Source organism: Hemicordylus capensis, chromosome 2 (genome assembly GCF_027244095.1).
Source record: "Hemicordylus capensis ecotype Gifberg chromosome 2, rHemCap1.1.pri, whole genome shotgun sequence".
Classification (NCBI taxonomy): Eukaryota; Metazoa; Chordata; class Lepidosauria; order Squamata; family Cordylidae; genus Hemicordylus; species Hemicordylus capensis.
In genome coordinates, this window is record NC_069658.1 from 96,818,183 (window position 1) to 96,831,986 (window position 13,804).

The 13,804-nt window shown below is 41.5% G+C and overlaps 1 protein-coding gene across 10 annotated transcripts in view; it reads left to right on the plus strand.

The window, feature by feature from the left end:
* Positions 1-12,386, plus strand: part of LOC128345002 (uncharacterized) — a 39,774-nt gene extending 27,388 nt beyond the window's left edge. For 9 of the 10 annotated variants that reach the window (XM_053296219.1, XM_053296220.1, XM_053296222.1 and 6 more), the window contains 3 exons: positions 6,065-6,148; positions 8,021-8,570; positions 11,972-12,386. In XM_053296219.1, the coding sequence (XP_053152194.1) occupies positions 6,104-6,148; positions 8,021-8,570; positions 11,972-12,255 (879 nt within the window). In that variant the 5' untranslated portion in view covers positions 6,065-6,103 and the 3' untranslated portion in view covers positions 12,256-12,386. Of the gene's footprint in view, positions 1-1,136; positions 1,276-6,064; positions 6,149-8,020; positions 8,571-11,971 lie in introns of those variants that run through there. The other variant, XM_053296223.1, reaches the window with a different exon arrangement.
* The last annotated feature ends 1,418 nt before the right edge of the window (positions 12,387-13,804 follow it).

The following is a 13,804-nucleotide window of genomic DNA, read 5'->3' on the forward strand; positions in this document are numbered from 1 at the left end:
CAATAGCATCGTCCAAACCCATGCCAGACCTGCACTCCTAAATGTCTTAAGATGGATTAAGAAGTCCACCTTTCTATGGACTTCATAGAAAGTCCATAGGAGGGCCTGACTGAGGGCCTGATTTAGGAGTAATGCTGCCCATTCCTACATTCACTAGTGACCTTGATTAAATGCTAGAGAAGATATATTGTTTTTTTGGGGGGGAAGGCAGGTGATATATCAAACGTTGTTATCCTGTGTATTTAGCTACAATGACACAACTACCCCTGCCAAAAAGCATTTAAATAACACTGCTGTTCATTGGTCTTACCAAGGCGCTTCTCTTCTTCTTTGAGCCATCCTCATTTGAGCCATCCGCAACACATGACGCAGCATTTCCTCATATCGTCTGCATGGAAAATTGCTCTGTGTAACTTTGGTGTAAAGATTGTTCCCTTCAACAACAATTACATGGTTCCAGTGCGCAGAGATCCGCCCTGTGCTTGGATAGTTGTGACACTGCCTACAGCTGCCTGGTCAAGATTGCTGCTTAGGGGGCAAGCCTCCAGCTCCGGTTTTGGAACTGATCTCCTCATCCTCATACTACCACCTTCATGGCCCAATACCTGGTTGTTGAACACTGATTCTTGATCTGTCAAGATGCGTTCCGGAAAGCCAAAACATGTGAGAAGTCCAACTAGTGGCTTCAGTACTGATTGTGCCGATTTATCTTTAGTTGGTGAGGCCTGAACCCACTTGGTAGGAAAGAACGTCACTATACCGGCCCGAGACTTTAAGAGGGGTGCCTGCACACAGCTTGGGCATGCCCTCGCTCAAGTAGTGGGGCAGGGGCGGGTTCTTTGAACCCATTTGCACAGTGGAGGCTCTGCTCCTGGCTCTTCTTGACAACAAAGTTTGCTTTTGGTGCCGAGTTGCTTCTGAACTCAGAAAAGCATCCAACTCATTCTGTCCCTTTTAAACTTTTCATTTTCACATGTTTTCCACTAGGTTTCTTAGCCTCTTCTCTCTCTCTCTCTCTCTCTCTCTCTCTCTCTCTCTCTCTCTCTCTCTCTCTCTCTCGTAGCAAAAACATTTCCTCTCTCTGCCAGTGTCTCTATTCCTCTTGCCCCTTTCCTGTTATGCAAGTTGTTCTACGGTAGGTCTCCAGGACTGGCAAGCTGTTCGCTTTCCCCTCCCTTTCTATACTTTTCTCCTAGTAACTGAATGCATCTTTCCTGTTGGGTATTGCTCCGAGATCAGATGCTCCAAGAAGTTGTTTTTTGCATAGACTGCACGGTGAGTCTTTTGTCAGTTTGGAGGGATGCTAAACGGAGAACAGACACAAAACATCTTTGGCAAAAAGGCAGGTTTTCAGGTCCTTCCTGCTGTATAGGGGAAAAAAAATCTGAGTAGGGTGTGTACTCACTAAAAACTCGGTGTAGCTAACTTGGGCTCATCGCTACAAAATTTATTGTGAGGATTCCTGAGATTGGGGGTGAAGGGGAGAGAATATCAATGTGGAACAGCCAGAACATAATATAGGTAGCTTAATGTGATTTGTTTAACTATATTGCAAATTAATAAAACAAACATCAGTTGTATGCATTTGAAAAACAAGTGCCTACGGCTTGTCAGTTATCCCAATGACTTTCACTCATTGGTCAGAACACAGAAAGGTCAAAGTTGGTTTCTTTCTTTCTGAGCAATTGGGTGGAGTGTTGTCTGCATGTCCTTTGTTTGTGCATGTAAAAGGGGTAGAGACAATTGGAAGAGCCCCTCCCCAGTATTCGCCATGGCAACAGTCCTGAATTAACTCTTTATAGGCTATAATCTCATGCATTTTTACCTATGTGGAACGCACTTCTGACCAGGGCTTTTAAAAATGTGCACACAGACACAACGGGTGCCATTCCCAAAACCAAAAGGGACATTTTAAAAGAATATTTGTGCATGCTCAAAAATTCAAGTCATACTAAAGTTACAGTATGTTATGATGTAAAAAGTGACTGATAACAATGAGAAATGTTATGTGAGTAGTCCAGGCTCCTCTAGAACCCAGACATACCCATTTCTCTTTCTGCTGCCAAAGACACTGTCCATAAATTCAACTGCTATTTCTCAAAGAATCTTCACCAATAATATAACACTCTTCTGCAATAGTGCTGCCAAATTTTCAGTTCTGAGGATCCCTCCCCCCCCCCCACACACTATGTAGACTTCTTAATGTCATGGAATGTGACTAGTCAGCAAAGTATGCACAGACAAGGAAAATGTTGAGGTCTATGTTGTAGCAGCACATACTACCCATGAATTACAGTCACATACCATTGTGCAGTTCTGAAATTTCTTTTTTAAAAGCCCTGCTCCTGAGTAAGTATGCATAGGATTCTGCTTTTAGTTCATTTCAATAGTCATCAGAATGCAGAGATGGAGATCTTCTGCCTTTTAGAGATGTAGGGACCAGCTCCACTACTGTATTTGGTCAACAGACAGATATAGTATCCCAATTTCATGAACTTCCAAGATGAGTTAAAGTGAGATGTGCTGCCTATTGCAACCTGTCCCCATCTTTTGTCAATAACGAGTTTTGGTTATGTGGTTGTCATATCGTAACACTGAACTGGAGTTATAACAGTAGCAGCTGTAGTAGACAATCTGTGTTATAACTTGTGTTCATATTGGTTTAAGTGTCCCCACACTAGAAGAAATAGTCTTGCACTTAAAGGACACCTTTCAGATTTCTAGGAGGGGAATTAAGTAGGGATGTGCATGAATCAATTATTTTTGTGATTCGAGGTCAAATTAAATCAGCCAGATTTGATTCAAACTCAAATCTTTGATGTAAATTGCCCTGAGCCATTTTTGGAAGGGTGGTATATAAATCTAATTAATTAATTAATTAATCAGATTTGATTCTAGTTGGATTTGATTTGGATTCAGATTGATTTGGCCCACTTCTAAAGGTCCTAGAGGCACCAAATTTGGGTGGTTGGTAGGTCCCCATGGGTGGCACCTACCACTCAAATTTCAAAGCAGTGGGGCTCTTGGTTGATTTTTAATGATTTGCTTTTTAGTTTTTACTGGTTTTGTATTTTTTCACCATAGGAAATAATGGGGAGTCAAAGTTGCCCTAGACCTAACATGGATCCCCAGCTTTTTTTTTTTTTAAGCTAAGCTCTAGCCCTTGTAGAAGTGGAGTTATGGAGCAAAATGTGCAGTCACTATTCTTCAAGTGTTTGGATTCTTTGGTGTATAATAACTTTTCCTCATAATGAATCCCTATGAGGATTCATTGCACACCTTCATTTCTTCTGTTCATTCTGCCTGTCATTGGACAGTGTAAACTGCCAAGTGCCATGTGTCAACTACACACACACACACACACACACACACACACACACACACACACTGGGGTACTCAGTTTATTTTTTAGGCATTCTTGAAGTGTTTAGATTCTTTGGTGTCTTCATTACACATCTTCATTTCTTCTGTTCATTTTGACCCCATTGCTTTGCATGGGGGGTGGGGAATTAGTGGAACCCCATGTGTCAACTACCCCGCAACCCACAAGCCACTGGGTACTCAGTTTATATTTTAGGGATTTTTGAGGTGTTTAGACTCTTTGGTGTGTAATGCAACCTCATAGGGATTCATTATGAGGATAGGTTATTAGACATCAAAGAGTCTAAACACTTGAAAAAATTCCTAGAACATAAACTGAGTAGTACCCCACTGCCTTGCGGGTGGGGTGTAGTTGGCACATGGCAGTTGACAGTTGGCACTGTCCAAAGATAGTCAAAATGAATAGAAGAATGAATGTGTGCAATAAATCCTCATAGGGTTCATTATGAGGAAAGGTTATTAGACATCAAAGAATCCAAACACTTGAAAAATAGTGACTGCACATTTTGCTCCAGAACTCAATTTCTATAAGGGCTAGAGCTCAGCTTTTAAAAAAGCAAGCAAGCTGGGAATCTGGGGAAATTAATAGGAGGAACTCAAATCAAATTGGATCTGATGTGATTGGATTCGAACTCAAATTTGGCCAGGAGTGTCTGGGCAGATTCATTTTGAGCTCATCAACCAAATTGACCAGATTTGGATTGAATCGATTCAAATCCAAATTGATTTGTACATCCCTAGAATTAAGCATAGTCCAAAGCCCCCCTTGCTCAAGCATAACATACTTACCTAGTACATATAGAACCAATGGGTTTTATGTGAGATATAAGTGCTCTGAAGGAATAATTGCTTATTGTTTGGAACAGAAGGAGGAAAAGACTGCCACTCTTTGCATTCCCTTACTACACGCTGCACTGAAAGGACATACAGTGGGTATAGGAAAGAATCACCCCCTTTGATAGACCTTAAATTCTGGTTCCCTTACATCCTGAAATGAAAACACAAAGAAAATTCCCTTCACCAGCTGTACTTATCCAATGCAACCTATAACATCCAACTGAAAAACATCACAATTACAGTCCAGAAAAAGTGTCAGAAATAAAAAACAAGAATTACTGAGATTGAAAAAGGATCACACACACACCCCAATGTCAATATTTTGTTGAACCACCTTTTGCTTTAATAACAGCCTTGAGTCTGTTGGGATACTTCTCTATCAACCTTGCACATCTAGACGGAGCAATATTTGCCCACTCCTCCATACAGAACTGTTCAAGTTCGGTCACATTGGATGGTAGGTGTTGGTGGACTGCTATCCTCCCTGGATCCGGTTGGCCCTCCAAACTGGATGGAAGAGCAAGGAGGAAACTGGTAAGAGAGGTTACCAAGAGGCCAATGGCCACTCTGAAGAAGTTAAAGGACTTCATGGCAAAGAGTGGTTGTTCTGTGCATGTGACAACAATTTCACGAGCATTCCACAGATGTGGCTTGTTCGGGAAGGTCGCAATGAGAAAGCCACTTCTCAAGAAAGGCCACATTAAAGCTCGTTTGAGCTTTGCCAGAAGGCACCTTGAAGATTCTGATGCCAAATGGAAAAAGGTCTTATGGTCAGATGAGACCAAGATTGAACTATTTGGCCTCAACACCAAACAAGTACACCTAGAGTAAATCCAACGCAGCTCACCATCCACAACACACCATACCTACAGTGAAGCATGGAGGTGGCAGCATCCTGTTGTGGGGGTGTTTCTCTGCCTCAGGGACTGGGGCTCTCGTTAGGGTAGAAAGAAAAATGGATGGGGCAAAATACCGTCAGATTCTGGAAGAAAACCTGCTACCCTCTGCCAGACAGTTGAGGATGGGCAGAAGTTTCACCTTTCAACATGACAACGATCCGAAGCACACAGCAAAATTGACCACACAGTGGCTGAAGGAGAAAAAAGTGAACGTCCTCATGTGGCCCAGTCAGAGCCCAGACCTAAATCCCATAGGAAATCTGTGGAGAGATTTGAAGATAGCAGTCCACCAACACCTACCATCCAATGTGACCGAACTTGAACAGTTCTGTATGGAGGAGTGGGCAAATATTGCTCCGTCTAGATGTGCAAGGTTGATAGAGAAGTATTTTCTGGACTGTAATTGTGATGTTTTTCAGTTGGATGTTATAGGTTGCATTGGATAAGTACAGCTGGTGAAGGGAATTTTCTTTGTGTTTTCATTTCAGGATGTAAGGGAACCAGAATTTAAGGTCTATCAAAGGGGGTGATTCTTTCCTATACCCACTGTATATGGCTCTATTACATACTTTGTCACATATTTTCTTATTTCATGTCATTTCTTAATATTTTTTCATCCAATTTGTTCAGTATTCATGCTCTGATGCTCCAGCAAATCAGATTATGTATTGTATAAATGTGGTGCACATCTGTCAGTTTGCCCCTTGTAACCAAATAACATTCCAGATATCAGGATTCCTTCTTTCCATTTCTGTTGTCTTTAGGCCTCATCATATTAATGTGCTTTTCCTTCAATGTACCTCCACAACCTGTGTGTGCATGTAACATATAATTATCCCCATGTCTGCTTCATTTGTATGATGACACAGGCTCTTGAACAGGAAAGCTTTTACTACAACAACCTAATTTGTCCTATAAAACCTCACATCTTGCTCTCTTTTTTCTAGAACTGAGCTGTTTTGCCTTTCCACCAAAGTGTAAGCACAATGAGTCAAGTGAAAGATGGCAAGCCACCAACAAGCCACAGCAAAGTGAGTGACAGGCAATTCTGCAGTATTTTCCACTTCCTGTATTTTCTTTATCTCTCTTATGCATAGGTGTTTGTAAATTTATCATACAATTTTAGAAACTCACAATTGGAAAAATTAGAAAGTCACAAACTTTCTAATTAGTTCTGAAGTTTCTAGAATAGATACCTCCTAGCCAACTCATCCCTGAAACACCATGTTTCTTAGATCTGGAACCGTGCTTCACAAACATGGCAATCATGTTTGTCAGAGGTACACTGGTCTTACACTGGTGTTTTATGCTTTTTCAGCTCAGAACCAATGTGATATAACAGCAGCATGAGATGGGAACTTCTTTTAAGTTTGCTACTGATTTGAGGAAATGCATTGTGATACATTATATAAAAGGCATAGTGATTAAGAAGTAAATGTAATGTTTTATTGCTAAACACATTTACCTTCAATCCAGCCCCTGGGCACTTTCCAGGCTAGCTGCTCAACAGCAGCAAAATGCCTCCATTCAGGCAATTCACATTGAAACGTAAACAGCGGAGGAAGCAGTCTCACAGCAACTAACAACCCCAAAAACCAGCAACTTCCTTACGCTGGATATACGACATACTAGCTCTATATTGCAGCAATCAAATTCAAGACAAGGCATTGGCAATGTGAACGGCACCCTGCTGTACGCATAGGGACTGCAATGTCACAACACAGGAAGTGTGGAAGCACCCTTCCAAGATCCAATGTGATCCCGTTGCAAGGTCTAATCTGGAAAGTGCCCTGCTGAAGCTTTTCCAGCCTGCTTCTGGCTCCATTGCCTTTCTTCCAGGGATCCTTTCTAAACTCCCAACCTTTTTGTTTCTTATAAGGATGTGTCTTTAAAATACAGCAATCACTAAATATATGGGAAGCCAAATACACTTTCAAAAAAAAGTTCCATGTGACTGTCATATGCTAAAAAAACTGAACTCTTTTTAGTCAAAAGCTCTTTTATTTATTGCTGTTTAAATCCAATCCACTAAAGGAGATAACACACCAAGGCCTAAATGACCTAGGACTACCTTAAGAACCACCTTTCCCATGACCCAGCTAAGATCTTCATTGGAAGACTTTTCCATGTGCCCTTCATTGCAGGGGCCTAGAGGGCTTGCCGGTGGCCCCCTCTACCATGCATGTGCGTGTGCCAGCCACACCCCTTGCATCGATGTCAGATGCATGTCAATGCAGGGGTCATGACCAGAAACCAAGAGGATGCGTGGCTCCTCTCCTCCTCCTTCCCAGCTGGCACTTTGCCACGTGGGTGCTTGTTTTCTTTCCCTCACTGAGCGAGGGAGAGAAAGCAAGCACACAGTCAGCAAACAAAGTACCATCTGGGAAGGAGCAGGAGAGGGGTCATTCCTCACACTTCCAGCTGGCAAGCACTTTGATAGCTGAGTGTAGGAGGAGGACCAGGGGGTCCCTTGGTGGCCCATTGACCCTGATAGCCCAGGGACATTTGACACCCCCCCTCCCACTGGTGGCTACACCACTGCTTCATTATCAGATGTATGATAGTGACCACACAAAAGACAGGACCTTTTCAATAATAGTACCAACACTGTGGAACTCCCACTCTCATGGTCTGTCTCATTTTGGCTTTACTGGCCTTTAGGCACCAAGCAAAGTTGACTTTCTTTGAGGGAGCTTTTGGACTGGAGCTGATGATGGATCAGGTTTTGCTGTCTATGCTGGTTTCCGCTGCTCTCCTAATTAGTTTTACTAGTTTTGTTTTTATTCTGCACTGTAGCTTTTAATTATTGTCAGCCACCTTGTGTATCCTTATGTTAAAAGGTAGAATATAAACATTATTAGTTTATTGCAACAAAGATTTTTTTTCCTTTTTTGTCCGTGCAGGTGTCGGAACTGATGCTGGCCCTTGCAAACATTAAACAAGGGCAAGAGAAACACTTTGATGGGATGGCTTTTATGGAATCCCATGCCTCTCTTTTCCATATTATTTGTTCCATAGTAAAATCTTTCAAGAAGACTGAAAAACATGATAACACACTCTCAGAGTCCCAGAAATCTGATCAAATTTGCCTTAGTGTGCCACATGATGATGTCATAAAGAAAGGTCCTGATTCAGCAAAAAATATGCAAGAAGACAAAGACACCTGCACTTCTGTACATTCCAAGCATCTGACTGTGTCAAAAAGCAAACGTGATATGTTTAGACGGCAACAAAAACATGGCTTTGGAGTACTGCCACCAACACACTTGCTTCCTTATCTGGTTTTAATTAATGAATGCATTCATTTGCCAATTGATGTCCTCCAAAACCAATGTCTTAGAGGAAAGATATTATGCAGGATACAGTACTTTACACTGATACACAGAAAGAAGAAACTACTACCTCAGGCCGCACCGCAAAAACTACCCATTGCTAAATCACGAACAACTGAAGGTTAGCAAACTTGTATTCAAATACAATTAGGAATGATTAAGAGTGCTACCATGCAAGCACAGGACACAATGTGCAAGCTTGGGATAGTACTGTATTTACCTAAATTTGATGTTTAATTTGTATTACCTTGTTTGATGTTAGAAATGGGGGGGGGGTGTTGGTCTTAAATTCAGAGTCCTCCTTTTGGGTAAATATAGGCATAACCTCTATTTTTAAGGCGGTTGTCTTAAATTCTGGGTTGTCTTCTATTCAGGTAAATATGGTACAATCTACCACATGATGCAAACTTGGTGGGGTTAAATGAAAGAACTGTGGTGCAAGTGGTTCATGAGTAACAGCTTAAAAGACTGAAATTTTACTCTTTTACGACCAGGAAGCAAGTCCTTTCTGAAATCAGAAAGACCTACTTCTGAGTAAATATGTTTAAGATCAGGCTGTAAGACAAATAGAAAAGAACCATTCATGACTGGGCAGCTCTTATTGGATCTTGTGGAGTAAACTTAATGGGGAATGAAGGAAGACCTCCAGCCTCAGAGGCAAGATACCTCTCAATACCAGTTGCAGGGTGGCAACAGCAAGAGAGAGGGCATGTCCTCATCTCTTGCCTGTGGGCTTCTCAGGGATATCTGATGGGTCACTGTGTGAAACAGAATGCTAGACTAGATAGGCCTTGGGCCTGATCCAGCAGGACTGTTTTTGTGATCTTAAGAGCTGGAAGCATATGTTGTCATTGTGCAAATACTCTGGATTTTAAAAATGCATTTTTCAATTGGGGGGGCAATTTTCTTGGTCTTTTATCAAAATGTCTGCACAAACTTTGAGGGGCCGGTGGTGCTTGTCATTTAGTTACTCCATTCTGAACTTCAGGTGGATTGTACTCATGGTTTGGATTTTATGATCAATAGAATGCCACCTCTGCATTCAGCCGAGAAGGCAACTCCCCCCAGCTTGCTTTGCAGAAAAGAATTTTGTCACACAAATGTTGATTCCCTCTTTTGCCATTCATTGCAATAATGGTGACATTAAAGGCTAAGAACATGAGGAATACTGACTGGTTTGTTTTCAAAATGGCAAATGTACATACCCTCCTACTAACCTGAACTTTTGGATGCATTTAAAGAGATGGGGCGGGAGGGAGGTGTATTACTCTATTCTGCAAATAGCTTTCTTGAGCTTGCTGAAAGGGCAGGATATAGGTAATAAAATAGGGCACTTTTATTTGCAAATTTGCTTCTCAGAGGTCACTTTTTAAACTTGTGTATCTCAGTCAATGATAAACAGATCTACACCAAGTTTGGAAGCTTGGTGCCACTTGTAACCAAGTTACTTCATGCCAAATTTCAGGTGGATTGGATAAATGCTTTGGGTTTTAGGACCAACAGAATTTCCAGGTTGTATAATGGCAGAATGCACTTCTTTACTTCTAGCCTTAGCTATAGGCACCACTATGCCTGTATAATCACTGCTGCTGCTGAAGTTCAGAGCTCTTATTGCTCAGACTGCTTGCACTTGGGAGCAGTTTTGTAAAACATGCGCTGCTGTCAAGTGTCACATGTCTTCAGTTTTCTTTTCCTCACCACCAAGATTTAATGACTGAATGTGATTTACTGCATTAGGCTACAGGCACAGGTCTTATTAAAAACTGCAACAGTAAAAATTTGTCAGGCTTGCTGTCTTTGCTAAGCCTTTGAGCAAGCTGCTGTCTGTCCTTTAATCTGATATCTTGAAAACAAACTTGCATTATCCCATAGTGAAAAGGAAACATTGCATGTTGATAGTATCAATATCATCAAAGACCATCAGTTACATGGTATTTCATTCTGCTTCTGGCCCTTTCCAAGTTGCATCCAGAGCAGCTGCTCCTGCTTCCCAATCTTAGGCACACCACTGCTGTGATATTACCATCATACATAAAGGATAGAGATGGTGGGGTTTGGTCTCTTTCACTCTTTTTCCCTATAGATCATCTACTGATACAAGTCTTAGAATGCCTATCTGTTACACTCAAGGATGGCATCCATTCCTTTCCCGCTAAGTTGTAGTTTAAAGCCAGTCTGCAGGGGCGTAACTACTATTAGGCAAGGGGAGGTGGCTGCCTAGGGGCCCCCACGCCTCGAGGGCCCCCCCAGAGGCAAGTCACATGACTATATATTGTGAAGTGTGTGTGTGTGTGTGTGTGTGTGTGTGTGTGTGTGTGTGTGTGTGTGTATCAGCGAGGGGCCCATTTTAAAATTTTGTCTCTGGGCCCACTCCAGCCTTGTTACGCCCCTGCCAGTCTGCTTAGTTTACACCCCATCAATAAGAAGCCTCCATGCATCTTCAAAGTGATATGCCCTTAAGGAGGACTGTAGTGTTGAACTGATTAATCTGTAGTGTTGAACTGATTAATCAGTTATATCAATAAATTAAACACTTTTAAGGGAGCCCTTGATTAATTGGTGTATGTGTGCATGCATGCACACACATGCATTACAAGCACAAACACGCTTATGAAAACTGCAGGTAGGTACAAGGCATTCCTCATTTTCTCACAAAGAATGCCTGCTCTAAGAGGATGCTTGTTACAACACATGTGTTCCTCTAAATATTATAATTCTTGCTTTGGAACTATTATTTCTTCCTAAAGTATGTACAGACTTAATCAATCAAGGCTGCTGTCTTAAGTACACTTACTATAGAATAAGTCCCATTGAACACAGTGGAACTTACTTCTAAATAAATATGCATAGGATCCACTCCATGGTTTTCTTAACCAGGTGACAGCCCTACACTTAAGATGCAAGTTGAGAAAAAGTAATTATCACAAGCTGTCATGAATTTATTGAGTCTCTTTCTTAAGATTACTCCAAGCAGTTCCAAACTGTAAAGGTAAAGTGTGCTGTGCCATTGAGTCGGTTTCAACTCCTGGCACCCACAGAGCCCTGGGGTTTTTCTTTGGTAGAACACAGGAGGGGTTTACCATTGCCTCCTCCCACACAGTATGAGATGATGCCTTTCAGCATCTTCCTATATTGCTGCTGCCTGATATAGGTCTTTCCCATAGTCTGGGAAACATACCAGCGGGGATTCGAACCGGCAACCTCTGACTTGATAATCAAGTCATTTCCCCGCTGCGCCATTAGGTGGCTGTTCCAAACTCTACAACAGAATATAATTGCACCAGTTTAATTGCAATGGTTGTTACAGTTCCCATTTGAAATCTGGGAACAATGACAGCAGAATTCCAATTGCTCCCAGAAAGTAAAGCAAGTCCCAAGCATCCATACAAATGGGTATCTGGCATCCACAATTTTAATCAAATGTAGCATGTTTTCCTGTGTGTTTGCCGTTCTTTTGTTTTTAAGTAAAATAAAATGTGCAATGCAGTGTGTGCATCCAATGTTTGCTTTTTTCCTAAACAGGAGTGTATGTAACTTTCGATAGCCTTAAAGATCTGCAATGGAAGTTATACAAAGGCCTGGCAAAACGGAAACCAAAAGTGACTGGAACGTGGAGGGAGCCCATCTTCAGTCTTGGAATAACAGCAATTCCAACTCCAAGTAATGCAGAATACATCCTCCCCTTGATGCCTAACGACTGGCTAGTTGATGACTCTCTCAAGTATTCAATTCCAATATCTGTCCTCCTTAAACCAGACAGATTAGGTATGCAAATGGCAAGCAGTGACTGGAAAGCATCCATCTGAAATGCATTAAACAACTCCTGGTGCTTGGTACCTTGTGTGAGGCTAATAATAACATTCATTCATTCATTCATTCAATCAATCAATTTATATTCCACCCTTCCTAAACTGGCTTAGGGCAGATTATATTTTAATCAAAAACACATAATAGAAAAAATTAAAATAAACTAAGTCAAAATTAAGACTAGATATCATTAAATGCCAGACTAAAAAGATGGATCTTTAAGGCTCTCCTGAAGGCGAGAGCCTTCACCTCTCCGACTGGAGGTGGCCTATAGCCCTCTGGCATTTGCTAAATGCAAAGATGGTGAGTGACTGAAGAGCACTATACTTCCAGGAAAAGTGAGTGTTGTCTAGGATGCTAACAGGTGATTCTTGTTGGATATAAGTAATATTTAAAGTTTGAGCCTGGGGCACCCAAATTTGTAAGAGTTTATAGGTAGGCTACGTAGTTCCCAAGTACATTCTATCAATTGAGGGGTCACAGAGGGAGAGGTGAACAAGAAAGAGAAGGAGACCTTAACTGACTATCTCTAGTCCCAATGCCCCTAGTGGTCATTAGGGTTATTGATGCAAAAGATCATGCCATCTGGTGCTGGATCTCCAGCAATTCTTGGGGACAGGGCATAGAATTTTCAATTTCCTGGAGGAAAGGATATTTTGACCATTTGCTGCTGGTCAAAACTGGAAATAGCTGGGTAGGTTGGCAATAAATCAGTATGGACTTGCTTCCACATTGACCCAAACCTGCTTTCAAAGCAATGTTTGTCTTGTCTTTGGTGGCGCTAACAACTTTTAATCAAGGTGTTTTGCCCACACTTTTGCTTGAAAAGAAAAAGGAGAAATATATTCTTTTTAAAAAATCAGGATTTATTAGTTAGCTTACCATAATATACAGAAAATCTTGAACAAGTCTCTCACACACACAATCAAAACAATTCTAATTATCAAGTATTGGAGGTCTAATAACAAAGTAACATTACTATTAGTTTGAGAACTTGGGGTTGGGGAGATTTCTTTATCTGTTACAGTGGAAGTGCACAGGTAATTGGAAGCAGTGCACAGGAAGCACACTGCTAATTAATGTTATCTGGAGACATGGAGTAAAAATTCCAAATAAAGTAGTTTATTTAGGAAATCCATCAGGGAGATAGGTAAGACCTACATGCTCGGCTGCTAGCTTCATACAAGAAGTGAGGAAGGGGAGAAGACGGAAGTCTCTCTCTCAGGTGAGAGAATGAAACCCAAGACTATCAGTCTAACAAAGGGGAACTGGTGTGGAGAAAGGATGATTAGAGGGAGAATGTGCTTACTGGCTGTCCCTACCCCTAATGCCCCTAGTAGTCAATAGGGTTGCTGGTGCTAAGATTCGATGCCATCAGGAGCTGCATCTCCAACACTATTGACTCCATCAAGACAACAAAACAAGCAAGGCTTCATCTGATCTTCCAGTCTGAGAAGGAGATAGACCACTGTGATGTGTGTAAGTGCACATGGAACAGCAACCTTGAAATAATTTATAGCCAAAAAGGCCCTCAGAGTGGCTCATAAA